The 27,067-nt window shown below is 35.9% G+C and overlaps 2 protein-coding genes across 10 annotated transcripts in view; one reads left to right on the top strand and one right to left on the bottom strand.

Annotated features, from left to right (window-relative positions):
- The window catches only part of RMDN1 (regulator of microtubule dynamics 1), a 34,001-nt gene extending 29,946 nt beyond the window's left edge, over positions 1-4,055 (top strand). For 3 of the 5 annotated variants that reach the window (XM_053558378.1, XM_053558377.1, XM_053558379.1), the window contains 3 exons: positions 1,059-1,089; positions 3,338-3,471; positions 3,946-4,055. In XM_053558378.1, coding sequence (XP_053414353.1) covers positions 1,059-1,089; positions 3,338-3,471; positions 3,946-3,996 — 216 coding nt within the window. In that variant the 3' untranslated portion in view covers positions 3,997-4,055. Of the gene's footprint in view, positions 1-316; positions 469-1,058; positions 1,090-3,337; positions 3,472-3,945 lie in introns of those variants that run through there. The other 2 variants (XR_008373760.1, XM_053558380.1) reach the window with 2 other exon arrangements.
- A 6,780-nt stretch (positions 4,056-10,835) lies between these two features.
- Positions 10,836-27,067, bottom strand: part of WWP1 (WW domain containing E3 ubiquitin protein ligase 1) — a 142,692-nt gene continuing 126,460 nt past the window's right edge. For all 5 annotated transcript variants that reach the window (XM_053558371.1, XM_053558374.1, XM_053558375.1 and 2 more), the window contains 7 exons: positions 26,538-26,671; positions 26,300-26,440; positions 21,915-22,035; positions 20,377-20,481; positions 17,727-17,823; positions 17,317-17,389; positions 10,836-11,992 (listed from right to left, as the gene is read on the bottom strand). In XM_053558371.1, the coding sequence (XP_053414346.1) occupies positions 11,893-11,992; positions 17,317-17,389; positions 17,727-17,823; positions 20,377-20,481; positions 21,915-22,035; positions 26,300-26,440; positions 26,538-26,671 (771 nt within the window). In that variant the 3' untranslated portion in view covers positions 10,836-11,892. The remainder of the gene's footprint in view (positions 11,993-17,316; positions 17,390-17,726; positions 17,824-20,376; positions 20,482-21,914; positions 22,036-26,299; positions 26,441-26,537; positions 26,672-27,067) is intronic.

Here is a 27,067-nt window from a genome sequence, read left to right as displayed (position 1 = left end):
AGTTTCAGACACATATGAACATTGTATTTAGTAATTGCTTATTCAATAATAATGAACTTCTAAAAAATTTATTGGTACAACCTGTGTATTACTGAATAAATTCCACTTTTAATTATATCTAGGTTTTTTTTTTTATTCCCCCTTAAGAAATAGCATATTATTCTGTCTCCCGGTCTGGAATGTAATGGTGTGATCATAGCTCACTGGAACCTTGAGCTCCTAGACTCAAGCAGTCCTTCTGTCTCAGTCTCTTGGCAGCTAGGATTATAGGTGTATGCCCCTATGCCTGGCTAATTTTGAATTTTTTTTTTTTTAGAGATGGGGTCTTGCTGATCTTGAACTCCTGTCCTCAAGCAGTCCTCTTACTTTGGTTTCCCAAAGTGCTGGGATTATAGTTGTGAGCTGCTGTACCCAACCTCTGTCAAGTTTTTACCAGTAGTCACTGGTGAAATAGCTGAGTTATACATGGTAATGTTCTTTCCTTTCTGCCCACCATACTAGTTGAGCACAAGTTCGCAACAGCAAGCAAGTTATTACTGGAAGTAGTCCATGTATTGTAACTTTTTTTTTTTTTTTTGAAACAGTCTTATTCTGTAGAGTGCCATGGTGTCATCATAGCTCACAATAGCCTTCAACTCTTAGGCTCAAGAGTTCCTCTTTCTTCAGCCTCCCCAGTAGCTGGTACTACGGGTACACACCACAATGCCAAGCTAGTTTTTTCTATTTAGTAGAGGTAGGAGCTTACTCTTTCTTAGGCTGGTCTCCAACTCCTGAACTCAAGCAGTTCAAACATCTTGGTCTCCCAGAGTGCTAGGATCACAGGTGTGAGGCACTGCACTGGACTGATAAAAACTATTGTAGTCTTAACCTGTGATGATTCAATAGTGTTATGTTCAGATTGGCTATGTTAGCATTCATTTTTGAAGAACTGTTACTTTGAGATGATTTATTTCCTGACTTATATTAATATAGGAATAGATCTTTAAGGAAATGCATTTTTTATGTTAAGTGTGTTTTGATTTTTTTCATTGTATTTGGGTTTTCTGTGTTTTTAACAGGCCTTAGGCTACTTTCACAGGGCAGAACAAGGTAAGGAATTTTTTATTTCAAGTGTTAATATAGCTAAAATTTTAGAAATGTTGAATATATACTGTAATAGGAACTTCTAAAACAAAGATACTTATTGTGTTGTACCTCTTTGTGCAGTAGGTATTGTGAAGTAATTAGTAAAGATCACCTAAATAAGAAGTAAGCTGCTACTTAATGTAGATTTGCAATTCTAGACATGGTTCTTCATTTGATGAATTCAGCCTGCCTTTTGTGAGAGGAGTTTCTGATGGGCTGTCTTATTCTAGATTACGCAGCTAATGAGAAGTATTTAAATGGGAACTCTGGTTTTAAAGGAGGCTCATTTTTTGTTCTGTTGCAGATGATCCTCCAGTGACCTTACCTTAGAGGTCATTTCCTGTAGGTAGCTTTACTTATGGCTCATAGGTAGTTCAAAAGCTCCTCCTATACTCTTAGTATCATTTACTTCTCCCATCATAGTCCATATCACTTCATATTATGAAAATTTATTTATGTAACTTAGACTATAAATTTGGGAAAGATAGGGACGTTGTTGTTTTAGCTCATACTTGGATCCTCATTGTTTGGCACAGTGCTTGGTAAACTTGCTGAATTATTAAGTAAAAACAGATGAATGAATGAATCTACTTAACCCCAAGGGACTTAAGTATATCAATATGGCATCACATAAATATGTTCAAATAAAAGTAGTAATCATTAATTGTATTCAGGAAAAAGTATGCTTTGAATATATAGGGTCTCAGAATGTTCAGAATTGTGTCAGAATTAAAGAAGTTATTGAAATTGAAAGTTCCATATTTTCTTTTCTTTTCTTTTTTTTTTTTTCCGTTTTTGGCTGGGGCTGGGTTTGAACCCACCACCTCTGGTATATGGGGCCAGCGCCTTAGTCCTTTGAGCCACAGGTGCCACCCAGTTCTTTTTTTGTTTGTTTTTTCTTTTTGAGAAAGAGTCTCACTCTGATGCCCTGGGCAGAGTGACACAGAATCAGTAGCTCACAACAACCTCAAACTCTTGGGCTTAAGCAACCCTCTTGCCTCAGCCTCCCAAGTAGCTGGGTCTACAGGCGCCTGCCACAATGCCCAGCTAATTTTTCTATTTTTAGTAGAGATAGTCTTGCTTTTGCTCAGGCTGGTCTTGAACTCCTAAGCTCAAGTGGTCCACCTGCCTTGGCCTCCCAGAGTGCTAGGATTACAAGCGTGAGCTATTGCGCCTGGCCAAAAGTTCCATACTTTTATTCACAGACTTGTTCATGCTTTTCCCTCAGTCAAGAATGTTCTTAACTTTTTTCTGTTAAAATAGTATTTATCTTCCAAATCAGCTCAGGTGTAATCTCTTAGTTGCTTTTTTTCTTTGCTTTCTTAGAGCACTTTAAAATCTGTATATCTGACAAAGCATTCCTTTCATTCTTATATTACATTTAGTTGTGTTCATGTTTTCTCTTTTTCATTATAAATTTCAAAAGAGCAGAGATTTTTATCTCATCCTCTATATACTATATATTTAAATATAGCTCACATGCAGTAACTGTTGGTGGTGTATGTGTGTGTGTGTAATCATCATGACTTCATTTACTTATTCAGCAAATGTACATTGAATGTATGTTATGTTCCAGACACTGTTTTAGGCACTTAGGGTACAGAAGGGAACAAAAGAGATTAAAAAGAAAATCACCTTACATAGCTTATGTTTTTTTCTGGAGCGTCAGCTTCTTATCTGTGAAATAGTGATACCTGTTTTACAAATTGTTGGCCTGGCGTGGTGGCTCACACCTGTAATCCTAGCACTCCTGTCCAAGGCAGGTAGATTGCCTAAGCTTACGAGTTCCAGGCCAGCCTGAGCCAGAATGAGACCCTGTCTCTAAAAATAGCTGGGTGTTGTGGCGGGTGCCAGTAGTCTTAGCTACTTGGGAAGCTGAGACAAGAGAATCGCTTAAGCCCAAGAGTTAGAGGTTGTTGTGACCTTGTGATGCTACCGAGGGTGACAAACCGAGACTCTCCCCAAAAAATCTTTTTAACAAATTGTTGTGAAAACAAGAAATTATAATTCAGTGCTTAGCACATTGTAGACATTCAATAAATAATATTAATTTACAAATATGTGAATAGTTGAACAAACGAGAATTCCAATTATCCTAATCACCGACCACACAAATGTATTACTGGAATTAAGACCAGAAAAATAAAATCTTTAAAAATAAAAGCAACACTATTTCATATGAGGTGACTATTTTTTTCTTTTTTATGTACAGTGGATCCAAACTTCTATAGCAAAAACTTGCTTCTTTTAGGAAAGACATACTTGAAACTGCACAACAAAAAGCTTGCTGCTTTCTGGCTAATGAAAGCCAAGGACTATCCAGCACACACAGAAGAGGATAAACAGGTAAAACATCTCCCATAAAGTAAGGGAGAAAGTTTTACAGTGGGGCACTATTAAATAAAGGTGAATTAAGAACTTCTTTAAAAATGTAATTGTCTGAATGTATAATATTGATGAAAATAAGTGGGTTCATTTCAAATGTGAATTCATTAACATTCACATTAATTTCTATATAGAAAATGTTTACTGTCACTAAATAGATAGTATCTATTGCTTACTGCAATACATAATCCTAAATGTTTGACATATAGGGTACATCAAATAAAATGTCTAAAACATAAAAGTCAAGGGATATATAGTAAAGTGACAGTGGGAGTCTCATCTGGTCACTGTCAGAAAATTTTATTCTTAGAATGTCCTATCCTGGTTTTTGGACACACTCTTAGAAACCATGTTCTACTTTATAAACTTAAGATTCACAAGTTAAGTCTCTATAAGCAGTACTGTTTCTTTCTAACATGTATTTTTCCTTTGTAGATACACATAGAAGCTGCTCAGTTGCTTACAGGTTTCAGTGACAAGAATTGAGAACTTTAAGAGAAGAGAATACATGAAACATCTGATGAAGATTGCCTTTTCATTGAATTATAAATATATTAGCCATACCTGTTCTTTGGCTGTTTTTTTCAGCTTTTAATGTTGTGACCATTTAACAGATTAAATATACAAAATTCTAGGCTTCCTTACAAATAACAGGTAAAAGAAATAATTGTCATATTGCTGTAAGAGTGGTAGAGATAAATGTCCATGGCTCAGGCAGAGAGATTATTTTGCATCTGGGACACCAACAATACACAATAGTATGAAATTTCTAAGGATTGATCATATCAGGATGAGAGGAGACCTCTCTGCTGAAGAGGCATACAGGAAGTGGATTTTCAGTGGATTGATTCAAAGTTGAGATCTTGCAGAAAAGCTTCAGGGAAAGTTAGGATGTTGACCTGCATAAGGAAGTAAGTCAGGAAAAGACTGAAAATGAAGTGGCTTCCTTTTTAAAATATGGTATAGTCTCACAGTGGTTTGAACACTAAACAGGGTCCAAATTTTAATCCCTACTAGGATGAAAGGAGCACAGAATTTAAGCATGAAAGGGAAATTAAGATGTCTTAAATAGCAGGACAATGCTACTTACTTGAAGCTGAAGTGCCACCACTGCAAATCTTAAGTTTTGTAAAAATAAGTATTTTGAATGCCACTTAGATGAATCTGAGACTGTGTGTATGTGTTGATAGATTTTTCCTAAAGGATAGGAAATGTCACAGTGAACTGTGTGGTATGTGTTGTTTCTATTTTTCATCAGGTACATTCTCGAACAAAAAGGAAAATTCAAAGTAGTGAACTGTGCATAACCATCTCTCACATTCAGTGGTTTTGCTATATAAGTCAAAATCCTTTCATCTAGAAAGACTAGAAGCAGTTAAGATTTCAGTTTTTTTTGGATTTTTTAATATTGGCATTTTATGTAAGGAGTTATCTTGGGGATGGAACTCAAGTCCAAACACAAAACTCATTTGTTTCATATACACCTATGCACATAGTCTGAAAGTAAATTTAAACACTATTTTAAATAATTTTGTGCATGAGACAGTTTGTGTACACTGGAGCATCAGAAAGCAAGTGTCCCTACCTCAGTCACCCATGTGGGTGATGTGTGGTTGTTTGGCATCACCATAATTTCAGATTCAATTTATGTGCTGCCAGTACAGTAAGCAATACTTTTCTTACACCTATTCAGACACTTAGCAGTAAAAAAAATATGACATGGGTTCAGGGTAACTAAGCAGCATAGTAGCCATCACCAGAATACCCGTGTCAACTGTTCAACAACAAACAATGGCAGGGTTTTTTCATTCTCCATCCACGATGCCGTTTTATTTTTTTCTAGGTAAGAAGTTGTTGAGGAACCAGGAAGTGGGTCCTGTAGGGATGATGAGGCATTCTGCTGGACTTTTTAAAGGGTTGGGAGGGTCTTTGTTCCCTTGGGGAGACTGAGCAAACTGTTGTACACCTGCGTTATGACTGTGACCTGTACATGTCTTGCACTATCAGGTCAGTGCTCAACATTTTGGGTTTGGGAATTTTGGATTAGGGATGCTCAACCTGTTATATATGTACATTTATACATAACATGTTTATTTCTAAAATTTTGAAATTGCAGACATCATTGTATTTTACTCCGTCTGTCAGCATGTATCCTTTCAGAAGAGGTCATCTTCCCAAACACAAATCCACTGTAATAGCTGGAAAAGTTACTAATTCTCTAACAACATCTAATATCCAGCTATATGCAAATTCCCTCAGATGTCTTTATGCTTTTTAAAACCAAGATCCAGTCAAAGATTATACATTGCATTTGACCTGCTGTTAGTCTTTTAAGATGGAACAGTTTCCCTGTCTTTTGTCTTCTCACATTTTTTTTGAAAGAGGCCAGTCCAATTCTTTTAATAGTGACCTAATGACCCCACTTTTTAGAACCACTATTCCCTTTTTCCTTTCAGGAACTCCAATTTAATTATATTAGATCTCCTTTGTCGACTTTAATAGTTCTAACAATCTAACTTTCTTTTTAAACATTTCATTTTCTTGACTCCTTTCTATTTTCCATGTACCTTATTTTACCTCTGGCTGTATGTATTCTTTATAACTATTTTCGTTTTTGAGATGTTTTGTCATCTTCAATTTCTATTCTGAGTTCAGCCAGCCATTTCATACCTTCATTTTATTTGCCTACTTCTGAGTTTTTGAATTTCTACTTTGATTTTTTTTTTCACTTTCTGCAATTATGTATAAATACAGCTCACATGGCACTTAATGTGTTAACCTCACTCTAAAAATAGAATTTAAAATGAGGGGTGTAAAGTAAGGTTCTTTAATGTAATATGCTAATGTGAATTCACACATTAACTACCATATGAGTTGTAGTTAACTCATGCAAATTCTGAGCCCAGGGCCTTGTGAAGCATGTATAACCTACATATCTCTGGACCTTTGGATCCACGTAGTATCCAGGCAACTCATGCTGCCATGCTGTAGCATACATGTTACGCAATGGGCAGCCGCCTGGGTAAAACCCTGCAGTTGGTTTGTGAAAATCTTAACTTGTTGATGTTCTTATTGCTACAGTCAATGTTGACAATTCTATAAATGTTGATTAAATGAAGAAGTCAGTACATTTTATGTTTCTATTTATGTTTACCTTTAAATTACACTTAAGCCTGACAAGAAAAACACATTAACCTTATGAACAATTTTTCAAGTTTTTATATTATTTTTTAATGACTTATGCTTTAGGATCTTTTTTAAGGTTTTTATTCTATTTTTGTAATAAAACAGTGTCCCCAAGGGGGTGATGGGGGGATATTTTCTAGTGCAGCAGTCAACATGTTAAGTGTTTTTTCCTCAGGAATGTTATTTTTTGTGTGGTGTGGTAACTAGCAATTCCAGGACATCAGATGGAAGGAGGTGAGTGAGGGATTGAGTTAGTTTAAGAGTACCGTCTGTTGTTTTTTGAAATGAGATATTTATGGAGGAGAGGGTTTACCCTCTGATACTTAATAGAACTTAAAAAGATTTTTACTTTGAAATATACATTCATAGGAAGTTACAAAAAGTAGTCACCTTTTCTGTTTGCTGCAGTGGTAACTAACATCTTGTATTAACTGTAGGACAATTTCACAACCAGGAAATTGATACTGGTATAGGCCATAAACTTTTTCAGATTTTACCACTTCAGATGCTCTCTTTTTATAGGTCTATTCAATTTGAGCACATGTAGATTTTTGTAACTTACACCACAACAAAGATGGAGACCTGTCCCATTATAAACATCCCAGTGTTCTCTTTAGCAGTGGTTTTCAACTGGTCTGCCATGAGATCTTAGGTGTGCCTTGAATATTTTAAAGATCATTAAATTATTTTTGAAAGAAGTTCAAAAATACTTTGATCAACATAATTTAAGTGTTCTGTGGAAGTTGATAGGTTCAAGTGTGTCCTGAGATAAAAAGGTTGAAAATACTGCTCTATAGTCACACCCACTCAGCTCCTCTCCCCTTAATAGCTCTTTCCGGCAGTCACTAATGTGTACTCTTGTCATTTCAAGAATATTATACAAATGGAAGCATACAGTATGACATCTTCTGAGACTATACTTTTTCACTCAGCCATCCAAGTCAATAATTTTCAACCAGTGTTCCACAAAAATTTTTAAAAACCATTATTTTTGAAAGTTCAAAGTACAGTAAGTTTTTTACTTTTTTTGGTAATTCAGGTGTGCTGCAGAAGTTTAACTATAGGTTCAAGCGTGCCATGAGATAAAGTCAAAAACAATCAGTAAATTGTTGCTTTTTAGTGTTGACTAGTATTTCTTTGTACATAGGATAGACATACCAGTCTCATTAACCACCCACTGAATGGTATTTAGGTTTCTCAAAATTTTTGGCTATTACACATAAAGCTGCCAGAACATTATACACAGGTTTTTATGTCAAAATAAATTTTCCCTCTGGGATAAATGCCCAGGAATGTGGTTGCTGGATTCTTTACACAGCTTTTATTTTCTTTTTTCCTTCTGATTCTGTGCCCTAAGTCTCTTTCATTTGACTTCTCAGGAACCTGACTTGATCAGGTGTCACTTTGATTCTTGTTATTTCCCCACTTAAGGTGAGACCTACCACTTTCAAAAATGAACCCTAGGACCCCATTACATTCTCCTTTCTGTGCAGTCATACCCACCTGACTTATGTGTGCATTCTGGAGCTGACGCTGCTTGTTTGTAATGCTTATACCACATACATGTATGTGGAGGTTTGTAGTATTCTGTCTTCTAAACACATAGGCTGTAGGTGGTTACCTCTCTTAATGGATATTTCCTTCTTTTGAGATATGAAAAGAAAACTTGAATTTGGGAAGTGGCCATGATTTTGTAAGAACCTGAAAGCTCTCAATTAACTTCCTGATGGCAAAATTTCCCCTTTTTTTTTCTGAGACAGTCTGTGTCACCCTCTATAGAGTGCGATGGCATTACAGCTCACAGCAACCTCCAACTCTTGAGCTTAAGTAATTCTCTTGTCTCAGCCTCTCAAGTAGCTGGGACTACAGGCACCCGCCACCACGCCCAGCTACTTTTTAAAAGGTATTGTTGCTGGGCTGGCCCAGGCCAGGTTCGAACCTGCCACCCAGGGTGCATGTGGCCAGGTGCACCAAGCCAGAAGATGCAACTTACAAACCAAATCCCCAGCTGAACTGAAGCTTAGCTTTTAAGTTCAATTGATTAAGAAAAGTGGGGAATGTTGTAAAAGAGAACTTATTAAAATTCTCTTATTTGCATATTTCAAGATTTCTGCTTTACTTCTGCAAAATCCACCAGATCTTAGGTTCAATCAAACATTCAGACTTAAGCCTACAATGGACTACATTTGTAACCAGTTTACTTAGAAAGCTATAGGATAGGAATTACTGCAGGCCAGCAGGGCAGTGTCGACCCTCCTTTCAGAAGATAACAGCAGTCTGGGTAGCAGAAATAGCTCTCCAAGAACAATCATCTCCTTAAGTGACATGCAGTTGGAAGAGGTTTTGCACTCAGGGAAGCCTGAAGTCATAACTTCCTATCATGTATCTGGAGTTTTTCCAGTCCAGATACAACTTACCAATTGGGGGTCATTTTTATTGTTTTAGAGAGCGGTCTTACTCTCACCCAGGCTGCAGTGCAGTGGCCTGATCATAGTTCATTGTAGAATCCCACTCCTGGGCTCAGGCAATCCTTCTGCCTCAGCCTTTTAGGTAGCTGGGAGATTACAGGCACGTGCTACCACACACAGCTAATTCTAGGTTATTGTATTTATTTATTTTGCAGTTTTTGGCCAGGGCTGGGCTTGAACTCGCCACCTCCGGCATATGGGGTCGGCACCCTACTCCTTTGAGCCACAGGCGCCGGCCAATTCTAGGTTCTTTTGTAGAGCTGAAGCCTATGTTGCCCAGGCTGGTCCCCAACTCCTGGCCTCAAATGACTGTCCCACTTTGGCTTTCCAGAGTGCTGAGAGCCACACCACTTGGCCTGAGGTTAGTTTTAGCAGAAACAAAGTTGTCTGTCAATATAGTTGCCACATACCATTCTATCTAGTTTTTCAGGGTAGGAAGGTTGACTGTTAATTGAAGTCAGCAGGTGAAAACCTTTTCACTTTGAACTGCTTATAGGTTCCTCACAGAAGACAGACAACTAAACTGATCTGACTGATAGAACTGTGGTCGGGGTATGATCCATTTCCTGGGCTCAGTTTACCAGAGGTATTGGTGGAGTGTCAACAAAATGAAGTAGCAACCTGAACTTCTCTCGGAGCCTCCCTGTTTGTCTCACTGTAGAGGTACAGTGAGTCTTGCATTTGTAATTTCTTTGTGGTTGGTCCAGCAGAAAAAGGGATAGGAAGGGAAGAGAGAAGGTGAGAGGTGGATCACGTTTCTCTGGTTTTTCTGACTACCACTGAATAAAGACAGTGCTGCCTGTAGGTCTGGCTATCTCTAATTAATATGAAAGACGGAAGACCTTGATGAGTTCTCCAAACTAGTCTTTCCCAGAAAGCTGGTTTGGTCTTTTTGTAGATGCTGTGTAACCTCACCTAGTACATGATAATTTCTTACTTGAAGTGAGGAGGGGGAACTAGCATCCTGAAACCCCACCTGAAAGCTGCCTTCTTTAGTCAAATCTACTAAGTGGTATACTCACACAACCTCCACTGAATGATATTCAGTAACGTTTGTCAGCAAAATTCATACAGCAGTATATGTCTAATTCTGGTATAATTTAAGCAATCCATTTTGAAGACTGGTCAGCCTTTTTTGTGTAACCTGCCACACACATTAGAATTTTTTTAATTTTTTAGGCATAAAAATCAGAGTTTCTACAATTAGGATATGGGAAAAAATTCTACTGAACCAAGTGAATCACTGCCTTTCTTTCATCTTTACTATGAAATTTGAATAAAAATGCAGAACACACTCTAAATTTGTATATAAAAAAAGAAAAGTTTGTCAAAACAAAACCCACTATTCATGGAAGTTAAATTGTATACTAGTATTTTCTGTATGGATTTAGCAGTTAAATTATAGGTTAACACATTCTAAGAAGGCAATTCCATCAAAAAATTTTTAAGCAAATGAAATTTACAGCGAATATTGAAAGGATGATACAAATGGATATTTAAATTTTTGTATTAACTGAAAACCCAGTTTGCTAAAATTTAGTATATTCACGCCAAATTTTAATTTGTTAAACATCTTTGTAGTTCATTAACTGCCTTATGATGAAAAACAAGTAAAAAGTGTTACTTAGGATAAAAGTAGCTTGATCTATGTAAAAAGGGTGGGAGCCAAAAGATTTTTTATATACTTATTTAATTCAGATACATAGAACTGTCATGAATTTAAGAGGAATAAGGTATTCAAACACCAATAGAAAATCATTAGTCTCATACTTGTTTTGAGTGTTCACTTATCTAACTCTTGAATCCATCTGGTATTATAAAACCAAATCTTTGGAACAAAAGCAGCAAAGTTCTCATAACCTGTTATATGTTGCTAAGTATCAAACTGCATCAATTTATTATAAATTAAATTTGAAGACCATCACAGATTTTAAAACAAAAGTATAGAAGTACCTGATTCTTTTTAATTCCACAAATACCTAGTATCCCAAAGTAACAGGTAAACAAACCTCTGCGCTGCTCAATGAAATCTTCCCAATCTTTATAACAAACTAAATGGTATGGGACCTGGCATATGATTTTCATGTAAGTTATGATTTCATTCATTATTTTATATTACTAATATAGCAAAGAAGAAAATTTTTTTCAACTATTGTATTTATTTAAAACAAATTGACAGGTTTAAGCACCTGCCATCAGAAAAGCCAGCAGCATTTTTTGGAAACATATTCAAAGATTTGGCCTAAGCCCTCAATACCTTCCTGAACAGCCATGCAGCTAAACACCCCTAGGGAGATGTTAATAAAGGAGAAGACCACGGAGCAAGTCGCACTCTTTCCCCTGGATAATACAAACAAGGTAAAGCAAATCCAGATCTTTTTGAATGAATAGCTGTCATGTTTAATACACTTGGAGCTCTATAAAACTAGAGCCACTATCATATATGCTTATATAGACATATACTTCTTATTTTTAATAAAGTCTCTTGCTTGCTTCAAAATTTAAGGATGATCTTTTTCCTGGTCAGTCATTTCAAAGGAACAATAAATAAAGTAGAAAAGGATGAATTGTTTTGCATATTTCTGTGGAAGAACGAAAAACATTTATACTTTGAGAGGTTCAGAAAATTCACTGTACAGAATGAACAGCGTATATACACTATCTGTGCAATTTTTCTTGGCTGGGGTATTTAAATGCAAGAGCTCCTTCAAAACAAGAAGCCACATATTCATTCTTGTCCAAATCCCTCTGTCTCTTCTATTGCAAAAAGAAGTTTTTCCTTTAGTTGTTCATAACTCTTATATGGTGGTAGATCCAAGCGATTAAAACTGAACAAAAACAAAAAACAAAATCAGATGGTTTCATTACAAGAAACTCGGGAAAGTTTTCTAGTACAATTATTTTTAGAAGTACATTAAAAAGCTGAACGGATATATGTATATGTATGTAAAAATCATGCCATAATCATATCTAAATTTCTTAGAGCAATCTATTCAAATTTAATATATTAAAAATATTTCAACATTTCCCACATAACAAAAGAAATTACAAACAATAATTATAGTAATATGAATAAAGACTCTGGAATTTTTAAAAAAAATCATTAGTTTTCTCTTTTCTACACTATTCCTACTACATGTGTCAAGAGCTGTCCTAACTTATCTTGGTTTAATTAAGAGTTCATTACTCTCATTCATTTCTTTCAATCACTTCTTCATTCATCCATCAATTAGTCTTTTACTAGTGATACACGGATGAAAAACTAGAGTCCCTATCCTTAGAGAACTTACATTCTGAGTTGGAAAGTCAATGAACAAAAATATACTTTTGTCTTTTTCAAATAACCTGACTATATGTATAATCTAAAATGATCTTTTTTCAGTCCTGTAAGATTCAAACATTTCCTCTGGAATTAACTGATGAGAACCTGAAAAATGCTTAAAATAACAATGTATTTAGTCTTTCAATTTGCAAAGGTGGAATAAATTTTCATTTTGTGAGAATCCACTGAATAGTTGGATTGGTCCCCACTCTATTAGTGACTAGTGAACTATCTCTGAGCCAGTCAGAACCTTTCTGTACTTTAATTTCCTCATGTGGAAGTTTTCCTTAGATCATTCAGGTGCTCATAGCATTCCACTACTTCCCCCATATAAGAGTCAGGAAACGTGAAATTTAAGAACCTTTGAAACAAGGCAGCTAATTAAAACAGCATTGTTCTCAGACCATATGCTTCTCCTTGTTATTTATAATAAGTTAAATATATTAATGGTAGCAACTGAGCAGATGATGTATAACCCTCTCCTTTCCTTCAAACTACTTCAAGGTAGTCCGACAGCCAGGTCAGGAAAAATTTTTATTTTTCAATATAGATAACTATTCCCTTTCTAGTTCTACATCTTTCACATAATAGCCTTTGCCAAATCCTGCTATTCTATCTACCAAAACTTTCTCATCTTTCCCCTCCTGATCATTTCTATAGCTACTATATCATGGTATGTACACTTTCCCATCATCTCTTATCCAATTAAATTGATCTCCAAATTACTTCTACTTTCTGAGCCATAAAAAGGGAAGAGACTGACCCCTACATTTCCCATGTCGTCTGAGGAACAGCACTCTTTGGCTTGCTATACACCACTGCATATAGCCGGAGGAGAGTAGCAAGGCTGAAAGTAATCACCTCACTATCGGAGACAACAGTAGTAGGATCCTGTGCCTTCTCTTCCTCTGAGTATCATCAAAAGTAATTCCATCACTGATAATATCACTGTTAACTGCTGAAAATGCAAGTCTTTCTGGATTATCTCTTTTCCTCCAAATGCTCATCCTAATACTGACCTGTATGTCCCCCAATCTGAATTAATTGCCAACCGTGTCCCCATTTCAGATCTTTACAATCCATTGTTTAGAACTTTACTTCATGATGTACTGTCTCTATAGGCTTAATAACTCTTCTCTAACTGAATCCTCCAAGTCTGAAACACATCATTTCCCCGTAGCCAATCAATAATGCTTTCCTTATATGAACCACACACTGCCCAGCTAAGTAACCTTTCTGAACTTTTTGCTTTTATCTGCTGACTTCTTGGTCATGCTTCAGTCATGGCACCTGGATCACAGTCCTCCTCATTCACATGGAAGACGTGCAACTTGATGGCTTCTCAATTCCTTGCCCTTCTCGCCTTTAGTGATCTGTTCCTTTACTGTCTTCAGTTATCGACCCCAGAACCATACCTTGGACCTTCTCATTATCAGTAAAGGAAATTTCTAATTTAAAAATCCTATTTCTTAACCATACGTGTTCCCAGCTTATTTCAATTAAAATGCAAACTAAACCTAGGAGTAGGGCACCGGCCCCATATGCTGGAGATGGCAGGTTCAAACCCAGCCCTGGCCAGAAACTGCAAAAAAAAAAAAAAAAGCAAATTAAACCTATCACTTCCCCATCCTCCTATCCTATGCTTCTTTCTTCCCTCACTCTTTTCTTTTTCCACAGTCCATAATTATAATCACTGTCCATCATTTTAAATCATATTGTATTTGTATTTATAAAAGTATTTGCAAATACTTTTAAATCCCAGAATTCTCTCTTTTCAACTAATCTAAACTCAAACCCTACCTAAATCTTCTGCTTTCTTATTCCTTGTACCTTAATAACTGAAAGTTGCTAGCAGGAAAACTATGCATTCAGGTAGACTGTTGTCATTTCAAATGAACTAACAAATCCAAATAAGCAACCTAATTATTGTCCAGCATTCTTAGCCACATTTCTGTAATAAATACTTTTTTTTTTTTTTTTTGAGACAGAGTTTCACTTTGCCGCCCTTGGTAGAGTGTCGTGGCGTCACACAGCTCACAGCAACCTCTAACTCCTGGGCTCAGGTGATTCTCTTGCCTCAGCCTCCCAAGTAGCTGGGATTACAGGTGCCCGCCACAATGCCCAGCTATTTTTTGTTGCAGTTTGGCTGGGGCTGGGTTTGAACCCGCCACCCCCGGTATATGAGGCCGGCGCCCTACTCACTGAGCCACAGGCGCCGCACCTATGTAATAAATACTTTCTAACAACTCTGCCAATTTTATTTCTCCTCAAAAGATTTTCCTTTCTTCACTCTTAGCCAGTGATTGGAGAAAACAGAAGTCAACAGTTTATAACGGTTTTCCCTTCACAAAATTTAAAATCTCTCTCCCCTGTCTCAACAATTTCACCTGCTCTGTATTATATCTACTACTTTAATTAGGCCAGAGGTCTTAATTTTCTTAAAAATTAAGAAAATTTTTTTCTCTCTTAAAATATGAGAACTCCAAAAAGCTTAAGTGAATTGTATCTATTGATATTTACTGTGTTAGCAGTTAAAACAGAAACTTTTAAAATATTAATCTATTTTGGTATAAAAATAAACTTTTTTTTTTTTTTTTTTTGTAGAGACAGAGTCTCACTCTATCGCCCTCGGTAGAGTGCCGTGGCCTCAAACAGCTCACAGCAACCTCCAACTCCTGGGCTGAAGCGATTCTCTTGCCTCAGCCTCCCAAGCAGCTGGGACTACAGGCATCCGCCACAACGCCCAGCTATTTTTTGGTTGCAGTTTGGCCGGGGCCGGGTTTGAACCCGCCACCCTCGGTATATGGGGCCGGCGCCCTACCGACTGAGCCATAGGCGCCGCCCAAAATAAACATATTTTGAAGGAAAAAAATGACTCCCCCAAAATAATGGCAAGAATGGTCTTGTCTTGTAGTTTCACAAATCTTTTTAATAATCTGGCTTAACAGAAGACATCTGGATTCTGATACCTACTCATACATTTAATCTGTTGCACACATTGTTTTGGTTAAAGTATATGAAATCTGGCCCCACACATTAAGTAGTTATTAGAAATGGAGATGTATTCTAATTATCTTTTCAAATACATGTGGATATTATTCGAGACTGTACTAAATTTGAAAAAATAATGCACATGTAGGCTCTCAAATCTTATCAAAGAACATTTTGTGCTTTGTTACATAAAACCCATTGGTCTTCTGCACTTTGAATGGATCCACTGCCCTGAGTGATTTTGTAACATCATGTGTTCACTGGTCATTTGAAACCACTAGCTCACAAAGTGATAATGATTTTCTAAATGTTGACACATTTAATTATGTAATAAAAACATCACATTTGTTAATAACACCGCTAATCTCATCAGTAAAGTTTTGAGAAGTTGTCAAGTTCATGGTGATATATACAAATTTTCCAAAATTATAGTATTTGCTTGCAACCTCCACTTCTATCATTGCCAACAAATGTCAGTTGTTTTCCTTGAACTGTCAGGCTTACTTCATTACTTTTTAAGAAAATGTCTGCCAAATACCCAAGTCTGAATAAACATAGTTTGTTGGGTTATTCTTTGAAGTAAAAAAAAGGGTTCTATTAAAAAACAAAAAATAAATAAATAAATAAAAAGATAGTTCACCTTCTAATTCAAACAAATTGCCCAAGAGCTTTTCTTCTAGAAAATCACCATTTGGTTTGCAGAAGTGCTCATGCAGCCTTCATATTTGTAGTACAAATGTTATAAAAGACATGTACCCGAGCATCAAAATTTAATAAAGTTGATAGTTTTTACTACTTCATAAAAAACAAACTTGAACAATTTTTTTTTCCTTTAAACTGCAATTGTGTGGTGTTGAAGAATATAGAGGTAGGAGTTAAGTGCTACTGCCTTAATTTGTGCTATGCCACCAGCACTTTCACCCACCATTGTTTGTGTACCGTAAGTATAAATGTCAAAACTATAAAAAGGGAAATAATGGCTTAGTATGAAAATAGTTTTGGCCTTCTGAAAGAACCACAACCTATCTCTAAGCTATCATCTTTGTTCTACATTAACTATAACCGTTTTGTACCTAATTTCCCTGCATTCACTTTTGCATCCAATTCCTTCTCTGTACTGTTCCCAGAGGGATTTTTCTTAGATCCTATTACTTGCTATTTAAAACTCTTCAAAACTGTTTAACTTCCTTGGACTGAAATCCCAATTCATTATATTAGCCTATAAGTCTCTATATAATTTAGTATTTGTCTCTGTTTCCAAAGTTTTTCATCTTTCAATCTCCTGATTTACAAAGTTCCAATCACACTTATCATCTTTTCATTTCCTTGAAAAATGACTTATTTCAGGATCTTTTCTTCCTTTAGCATTTCTGTTCAAAGAATTCTCTTCCCTTGTCAATCTCAATCATAGCCCTTCCAAGAAATCCCCCTGACCACTCAAATCCAGAGGGGGGTTTTTTCTCCAGTTGTCCTCTGTTAGGGCACTTTGTTATTTCCCTTGAAAGGACTTTCTAGAATGTGCAAATAATTCTTTGTTTACCTGTTGTCAGTTCTGCCTAATGAAAGAGCACAAACTCTATAAAAGGCAGGAAGCACTTAAATCTGACTTTATACATAGTGGATACTCTATAAATATTTGTTCAATCAATGGATACATTTCTCAAATACTTCTATTAAATAGTAAGAAATCATTCTATAGTTTTTAAAGAATGCTGTATTGATCAGTCTTCTGAAATTCTGACTACAGTAATGAATAAGCAATTATACTGAATCTTGTATGTTTAAAAAAACTCAAAAAACAATAGCTTTCGCCTTCCTATTTAGGTTTCTTGAACTTACCATGTATGGCTTCTTGGTAACCAGGTGTCTTTGCCAACTTTTTCAATGCAAAACTTTTGAGGCCCATTACTTCCTAAACCAGGAAAATAAGACAAAATTTATCTGGTCTATTACATTTTTTGGTTTTGACAACTAGTTAAATAACAGAACATGTTACATAGCCATACACATGACAAAAAAATATACAAAAGAAGAAATTCATGTTGTAAACTGCTTCTGTCCAGAGAAGATTCTTATTGCTAGAGAGATTTAGCAATAAGAATCTCATTGGTGGAAAAAAAACTATTTCTACAGAATCTTGCTCAGAGAGCACAGAATAATCCTTAGATTCAAGTCTGTTGTATGTCTAAAGGCCATTATTATCACCAAATTATCTACAGAGAAACAAACTGTAATGAAACTACATTTACCCATGAGCTCAGCAAATCCTCCTAGAGGTAAACGACAGGTTCCAGTGACAAACTGTAACAGTCGCATTCTTACTTCATTGTCTGTCTCTTTCACAAACTGTGCGATAAAATCAAATGTACTTTAATGAAAATAAATGCTAAATTATCTTCAATAATAAAAAAAATAGTAGACATGTAAATTAATATTGAACACTGAAACTGATTCAAAACGTGATAAAATACAGCTATAATATTTATCATTTATTAAGCCAGCTGTAATATCATTTACTAAGTACACTACAAATCTTACTTCAGTTAATCCTCATAATAACATATGTTGGTCACTATTATTATTCCATACATTTGACAGGAAATAATGAGAGAGGCTTAGGAAGGTAAAGTCACTAGTGTAAGTCACATACCAGGAACAGATACAGAAGTTGGGTTATAACATAACAGCTATCACCTATTAAGGGTTCCTGCCAAATGCTTTTAGTCTGTCACAACAATTCTGTGACAGAGTGATCATCAGCATCCCACCGTACACAGAAAAAAATGAAAACCTACAAAAGTTCAATAATTTGTCCTTCTCAAACTGCTAGTAAGTGGCAAATCTAACATTTGTACTCAAATCTGGTTGAGTTCTAAACCACTGTTATTCTTCCCTGAGTCACCTATGCCTCCCATTTAAACTACAGAAAACAAATGATGAACACCTTCCTACTTGCCACTCTTGGTGGCATTTTCTCTTATTAAACACCATTTTCCCAATGCTTTGTGTTCTTTTTAACTCGTGTCTAAAAAACCAAAGTACTCATTCCTCTAAAATTATCTGTTTTATTGACTATTCTTTTCAAAGAAAGACATAAACAGGTAAGATGATAACATACTGATTTGACTGGTTTCACAGAAAGCAAGGAACTTAGGGAGCAGACTGAGTCTAGAAATGTGTCTTGAAAATAAGGAATAAACTTTAGTTAAGGATAAGACAAAAAATGCTGTGCTAATCATGACTAAAAATGTTTCAGTGAAGAATTATGTTGAGGCACATATTATATTTCACCAAATCACAAGAAACAGAGCTTATTACCTGGTCTCACTACTTTCCCTAAAAACAAACCCCATTCACAAAACACAAGTATTCATTTGGATTTATATGACCTTAAGCGTCAGTGCCTTAGCTGTGTAGACATAAATATCCAAATAGAAAGTCAGGAAATACCACACATAATGAAGCCAGTAAAGCGTAAGAGAGAAGAGTACAGACACCTGTCCACATAATGTATGTAATGGAATTCAGATTCTTTAAGCTTGAAAATGAATTTATTATTTCTATTTATTTATGTATTTATAATAGGCACAGAATTCAAAAGACAGTAAATAGGGTAAAGCATGAAAAGCAGCTTTCCCACCTTTCCCTCCAACTGCTCAGCTCCCTTCCCCTTTGGAGCAACTGCCAGTTTTTTCTTTGCCTTTTCAGAGATGATGTATTCAAATACTAGCCCACACTTCTACTATCCAGAACATAAATTTTCCTTTTAACCAAATAGCATCACATTATACATGTTGCATATCATCTTCCTTTTCTCCTTAATATTGTGTTCAAACATTATTATTCTCTAATATTTTTAAATTGCATATAAAAAAAGGAAAGAAAAAGAATCACTACAAGGTGTAGAATTATAAAACAGATGTACTGCAGTTTATTTACTCGGCCTTCTCCTGATAAACATTTAGTTTGTTTCGTTTCTCTGTTAGTACACCAAAATGTTGCATTAAGCACTTTGATATGTGACATTTTACATATTTTGAAGTACATTTTAAGATAGAATTTTAGAAATATCCACAATTCTTTAAAATATTAGGTAATAAATAAACCCATGACACATATCTTTATGAAAACATGCAACTTTTGGAGAATCTTACAATTCTTTAAAATATTAGGTAAATAAACTCATGACACATATCTTTATGAAAACATGCAACTTTTGGGGAATCTTACTATAGTAATACAAAACCCAGGATTACTTTCCAGTTGGAAGCGAAACAATTAAGCAGAAGTAAACCAAAAGTCCAGTAATCAAGCCACTCAAATCAGACTCAATTAGTAGCATATGTGTATGAAGAAAATCCCTAGTATAGAGACTTTAAATTCTCAAATAAGTACACAAAACAAAAATCTATTGAAATAAAATGTGCTTCAAAATAGCATGGTCCACTTAGATTCCAGAGCCAATCCCATTGCAGTGTAAGCCAAAACACAAAAAAATAAAAATAAATCTATAACAAAGTCACTCCTCAACATTATCCTAATTCCTGAGTATATTATCACCTTCAGAGGCATTAAAGTATCTGTACTCATTTTCTCATTACAAACATACTTCCTTATTTACTTCTAGAATTAAGTGAAACTTACAGACTACTTTGATATTCCCATTAAACTATTATTTAAATAGGATTCTGCCATTCTTTATTACAAAGACAGTTGAAGAAGCAATGGAAAATGCTCTAAATAAGTGTTCACACTCTTTACTTCAGATATGTAACTGGACGACTAAAAACTAAACCCAAAAGCAATTTCAATTAAAAAATAAACTATTAAAAATTTTAAACCATTTCATTAGAAAATATTTTCTTTGAATATTTATTTCAAAAAGATCAAAGCAAATACCTGCCAAAACCAAATGATTTGCTTGCTGTTTCTTGTATAGTGTCGATAAACAGTATTTCTCTGCCAATCTGACAAGTCAACCTCCTGCATGCCACACAACATAACCTGGGAAATGAGCACGGAATCAGGCCACAGGAAAAATTTAGTAATGTGAATAATCACATGACTGAAATTTTATTTTCTTTTTTTTAAATAACAACAGAAAATTTTATTTTAGTAGCAACTACTGCACCTATGTTTATTGTTTTCTTCAACATTATTATCCCACTATAACTCATTAATATTCTTTTTGACTGAAATTTCCTAATGCAGTTATGCACATGGCATAATTATGTGAACAGCTATGTGTGGGGTAAATAATGATTACAATAACTAAACTAAAAACTAAACTATTTATGGCAACTTAGCATAAAGAATTCTTTGGTACTTTATTGTCAATGTTTATTGAACTCAAACCGAAAACAACCTTTAGAGAGACTATTCTTTATGTGTTTATTTATATATTGTTTTGAGACAGAGTCTCACTATGTCACCCTTGGTAGAGTGCTATGGCATCACAGCTCAGAGCAACCTCAAACTCTTGGGCTCAAGCGATTCTTTTGCCTCAGCCTCCCCAGTAGCTAGGACTACAGGCACCCACCACAATGCCCAGCTTTTTTTTTGGTTGTAGTTGTCATTGTTGTTTGGCAGGCCCGGGCTGGGTTTGAACCCGCCAGCTTGGGTGTATGTGCCTGGCACCCTAGTCACTGAACTACGGGCGCCAAGCCTTTTTTTTTGAGACAGAGTCTCAAGCTGTCACCCTGGGTAGAGTGCTGTGGCATCACAGATCACAGCAACCTCCAACTCAACTCTTGGGGTCAAGCGATCCTCTTGCCTCAGTTTTTTTGTTTGTTTGTTTTTCTATTTTTAGTAAAGACAGGGCCTCCTTTTGCTCCGTCTGGTTCTGAACCTGTGAGCTCAAGCAATCCACCCGCCTTGGCCTCCCAGGGTACTGGGGTTATAGGTGTGAGCCACTGCACTTGGCCTGAGAACCTTTTCATTAACTCAGGTAGGATCATTTTGTTTTTGAAGTTTTTATTCTATTTTTGTAATAAAACACCATGGCCTCAAGGAAAAAGTATGGTTTTGGGGGGGATGGCAATGTGTTAAAATGGTAAATTTTATGTCATGTGTACTTTCTCTCTCTGTCTCTCTCTCTCTCATACACACAGAGAATTCCTGATACACTTCAAACAGTCTAAACAAAGCTAAAACTACTAAGAACTCAGGACTTGAGATTTTGGAACGTTCTCATCTTTATAAATAATGTTGCAACCTCTCTTCACAAAATAGGAGACACTGATTGATGATTTTGTGCTCATGATGTTATCAGACAACATAATCAAAACTCTCACCTAATGCTAGGATTAATACCACCACATCTACTGGACAAATGAAAGGTAGCTACATGATTTAAAATATGTATAAACATTGTTCCAGAAAAGCGCACAGTCCCTCCCCGTTAACATTTCCCACAACAGCATAATAAAACACCGAACCTCCAATTCTTTTTCGTCAAAGTACTGTAGCCATTGAAGAGGAACAACTTCATTAAAACCATCAAGGAAAGCTTTGGTCTGTTCTTGTACTCCTCGAGAAAAACGCCATTCTGTCATTAAACTGAAAATAAAGATGGTGCTTAAAAACAGGTAATTTGTATATGAAGTAAAGGCTTAAAAATACCAAGAAATTCTAAAGTTCTTTCTTTTCTTTTTTTTTGAGACAGAGCCTCAAGCTGTATCCATGGCATCACAGCTAACAGCAACCTCAAACTCTTGGGCTTAAGCAATTCTCTTGCCTCAGTCTCCCAAGTAGCTGGGACTACAGGCGCCCACCACAAGGAGATCAAGTCTAGCACATTGGTAGCTACATGTATAAAAGGAGAATGTTTTCAAAATAGTGAAGTTCTTCCTTTGTCAGTAAGAGAGCCAAATCCCAGCATCAATTATTTCCTGTTTATAATGAGGAAAATAACTCCAAATACTGGGTGCTGACACAGGAAAGAAATGGCCAGTCATTTAATAGTCTCTCCTTACAGCAAGAATTTTCCAAGAAGACTGATTCAAAGCCGTCCACACCAGGGAAGCAAGGGGCTGTCTCAGTAACACACAATGACAATCTGTCTGTAGGCCATGTGCTGGATATGTTTAGGTCTGAGAAGGCTTAAAGCTGGAAAACAGGTTCACTTTGCTGCTGGTTTATTGGATAACACGAAGACTTCCTAACCAAAATAGAAGTATGATAAAAGAAGAACTAAAAGAAAAAAATCTGTCACAGACTCAAAATCTGTACAAGGAGCTTCTGAAAGGACATGGATCTAGAAAGGACCTAGAAAAACAGCAAAAACCAGGTGAAAAGAAAGCCAATTCATCCATACTCCTCCCATTTCTAACTCCTCTTTTTGTGTCCTAAAAGAAGCTGGTCTTATGCTTTTCTAAGGCAAACCTTTCATCTTACTGTCTCTTAAGTTTTCTTCATCCATTACTAACCCCTCTTTGTCCTATATCCTTAATTTTACCTTCCTATTTGTCCACAAAGATGATCTGGTGTTCAAATTCTTTTCCAAAAACCCTTCCTTCAACCCAGTGTCCCTTTTAAACTATTCACTCTTTACCACACTTATTAAAAGAGTACACTACACTCATTGTCTCTACTTTCTCATCTCCTGTTCATCCACGTTTTAAACCATGGTGTTTGCCTTCTAACATCTTCTCCCCCAGAATAAAAAAACTTTCATGGTTAATGTCACCAAGAAACTTTTACTTGCCAAGCAAACCTAATGCCCTCCTTTTAGTGTTCATGTCACATATAAACTGCCTCAACACTAGACACTAGTTTTCCCCACTCACATGCAGTTCTTCACTGAAGAATGCCGCCCTTCCTGACTCAGCGCCAGCAGCCCTTTCCTCTCCTTCGCTGGTTGCTATTCCATACACGTTGGTATTACTTACCTTTGTGCCTCCTTTTCTCCTCTACCTATTCACTCTCTACAGATGATCTTTTCAACTACCAAAATGTCAGCTATCACAGAAAAGCCAGTAATTCTTAAATTCCTAAATTCTTGCTTCCCTCCTGAAATTAAGATACTTCCAGGTCATTTCTCCTTGGATATTCTGCTAACAAATTTAAATGCCAACCAATCTACAGAGACCTCAATCATTAAATATACAGGCAGTTCCCGGGTTACAAACAAGATAGGTTCTGTAGGTCTGTCCTTAACTTGAATGTGTATGTAAGCTGGAACAGGTACATTTACCTATTCCGGTAATAGCTTCCATTCATAAATGTGAGTCATACGTCAGTCAGATGTCTGTAATTCATAGACTTACTGTAATAGCCTCCATTTGTAAATACGAGTTGTATACAAGTCAGATATTTGTAACTTGGGGACTGCCTATATTTCATTTCCCTCACCAGACGTAATGATTAATCACTGAATTGGAACATTTCTATTCCTCCAATATCCAAAAAAATCCATTCACTCATTTTTATCTATACTGCATCTGCCATTTCAGGCCTATAATACCTCACTACTACATTATTGAAATAATCTTAGTTTTCTAGCTCTCATTACTTCCTCTCCCACTGTCACTCCCAATTCATACTCCACCTAGATGCCAGCATGATCTTTCCAAAAACAATTCTGACCATCCCATCTTGGTCCGTTTTTGCTGATTTTTCACAATTTAGAGCGATGGCAGAACCTGGCTAACATTGTAGGCTCCGGTTTAGTCACTATTTCTCACCATCATATACCATTCCCATAGCAACATACCTGTAGATTCGCTGGAAAAACTAATCCCTTTATATATCTCAGTTCTTCTGCTCTTGCTCTTTTCTTGCTCCCAAAAAGCTGTCCATCTAGCAGGCAAGTTCTCATGTGCCTTTTAAGACCTAACTTACATACAATGTTTCCCAACTCCTCTTAGCAGAAACAATAGCTCTCTTCCCACTCAGGATTCCAATAGTACTTCAGATACTTCACTTACTCAGATCCTGTATGTCCTATTTTCTGTACTAAAGGTATCACAATGTCAAGAGCAAAACTTAAAAACAAGATTACAGTTTGTTATTATACGAGATTGAAACAAAATCCTCCAAAAATTGTCTTCAGGACTGGATATCAATGCTTACACAGTAAACACTATACAGATTAAATTTTTGAAATAGTGATTATGCTAACTAAGTATAAAGTTCAAAGTAGCAAAGAAAATACATATAAACCTCACATGATAAAATTTTATTTAAACTGCTTTAGATATCTGAAATCACTAAGAGCAGGTTTTTAAATGCTTAGGTTGTAATATTTAATAATTATTTTTAGACATTGGAAGGCTTGATGAACACAAAAGTGTTTATGAACTATCTTTTTATTTTCTTCAAAATATAAAAAGCTTTTCAGTTTTATTCTGATAAGCAATAAATGTTCACTGAACAACATTAGCAAAACAAAAATACCTCAGAGAGTACAAAGATATGCAAAGAAAATCAGCAAAGAATTACTATGACATTTTTGGAAAGCAACACAGTGTTACTAAATACTTTTTGATCTAATAAGTTTACTTTTCATAACTATATCCCACAAAGACAAGTAACAGGGATGTAAGGATTCAGACCTAATGAGGTTTTCTTCTGTTTTGTATGTAGGGGTCAAACGGGTCATACCCCTACTAGCAGAAATGGCTGAATAATACGAAATAGATATACCATAATTTATCTAGCTATTAGAATATGATTTAGATCTATCTCTACTGGCCTGAAGGATGGAAAAAAACAAGCTACAAGAATAGGAATGATTCCATTTTTGAAACAAATATACAAATCCTGAAGGAAGAGACAAAGAAGACAGCTAAAACTCAAATCTAAAAGATAATGAAAACAACAATCCCATTAATAGAAGAGGTCAAGAAGAGCTGATAGAAAAAAATGAAAAATTTGATTTTGGACATGCTAAATTTAAGATGGGTCACTGGAATATGGGCGCTAAGCCCCAAGTGGCCAATGATCTGTTTTTCTTCACACATGTGAGCTAAAACTACTCTTTACATTTTTAAAAAATGGTTGAAAAAGAGTATTTTGGGATATGTGAAATCAAATTTCAGTGTACCAGAGTAGTTCTACTGGAGAATAAACACACTCATCTGTTTACATACTACCTTCAGCTGCTTTCACACTACACCACAGGGCTGGGGAGTTGCAATAGGGACTGTACGTGCTCACAGACTAAAAAATTTACTTCCTGTTTCTTTTCAGAAAAAGTTTGAACTTAACCTGCCTGGCAAATGGATATTATTTCTAAAGTTTAGATATTATTTAATAGAAATTTGAAGCTATGGTAGCAGAACAAAGAAGCAGGATGAACAAAGAACCTTGGAAAAACGCCCTTATTTAGAATGTGTAGATTTAAAGAACCATCAGTAAAAAAAGAGAAAATGAAGAAAATCTGGAGATATGGGATCATGGAATCAAGAGAAGAGCAGAATTTCAAAGCAGAGACTGTGCAGAGCAGTACTGAAAGCATAAATTACAATGGGAAAAATGACACACTGACAAATAGCCTAGACTGATGGTCAAAGCCTGAGTACCAGACTTGGTTTTGCTTTTACCAAGTAGAACTAAAAATGAAGGGCTGCAAATTCTTTGCAAAGCTCTTTACAGTGTAAGTGTTTTATATTTTGGATCTGAGCAAAGGAGTAATTAAGTTACATCAAGTGCAGTGGGGAAGAGAAGGTCATCTCTTATTTCAGAACACTGGTACTGCCGAAAAAAGCTTCTGAGAGGAGTGGAAAAGGGATAAAATTTAGGGCAAAGATAGAGGATTTAGTTCTCACATGTTCTAGAAGTTCTGAAAAATAAAGCTCAATAATAAGACAAATCACCTTACCCAATATATTCATCTTTGTTTTCCTCAGTCACCAAGATATTGGAACCTCCCAACTTGAGATCATGTGAAGTAACTTTTCCCAAAATCTCCATATCAACAGAAAAGTACATTTCTAAGCCACACTCTTCAATGTTGTTGTCTCTGGATGAAATAAATACATGATGATTACATACACTAATTAACAAAATGTATAAATGGATTACAAGAAAATGCCTCATTGAAAAAATAAATCTCAAACCTTATCCAGATAAGGGAGTTATAAAATTCAGTGTCAATAGATTCCAAATCCTTAATAGTAAGTTTTTTACTTAGCATTCGTTTATAGAATGGTAAAGAGAAACCAGTATCAATAAACTTTCCATGAAATAGTGCCTGTCAAGAAAAACAAAAAAATTTTATTTAAAATTAACAAAATAACTATTTCTTATGTAGAGAACAGTAATAACAGAGAAACTACAAGGGTTTAAGGGCCAAAGAAAGCACTCAGCAAGCACACAGCATAAATCATGATATCTAAAATATTATGTATGGCTCAGCACCTGTAGCTCAGTGAGCAGGGCACCAGCAACATACACCAAAGCTGGCGGTTTCAAACTCAGCCCGGGCCCTGCTAAACAACAATGACAACTGCAACCAAAAAATAGGCGGGCGTTGTGGCGGGTGCCTATAGTCCCAGCTACTTGGGAGGCTGAGGCAAGAGAATCACTTAAGCCCAAGAGTTTGACGTTGCTCCGAGCTGTGACATCACGGCACTTTATGGAGGGCAAC

Source organism: Nycticebus coucang, chromosome 13, assembly GCF_027406575.1.
Source record: "Nycticebus coucang isolate mNycCou1 chromosome 13, mNycCou1.pri, whole genome shotgun sequence".
Taxonomy (NCBI): Eukaryota; Metazoa; Chordata; class Mammalia; order Primates; family Lorisidae; genus Nycticebus; species Nycticebus coucang.
Note: the sequence above shows the minus strand (reverse complement) of the source record. Positions and strands in the feature narration are given on the sequence as shown.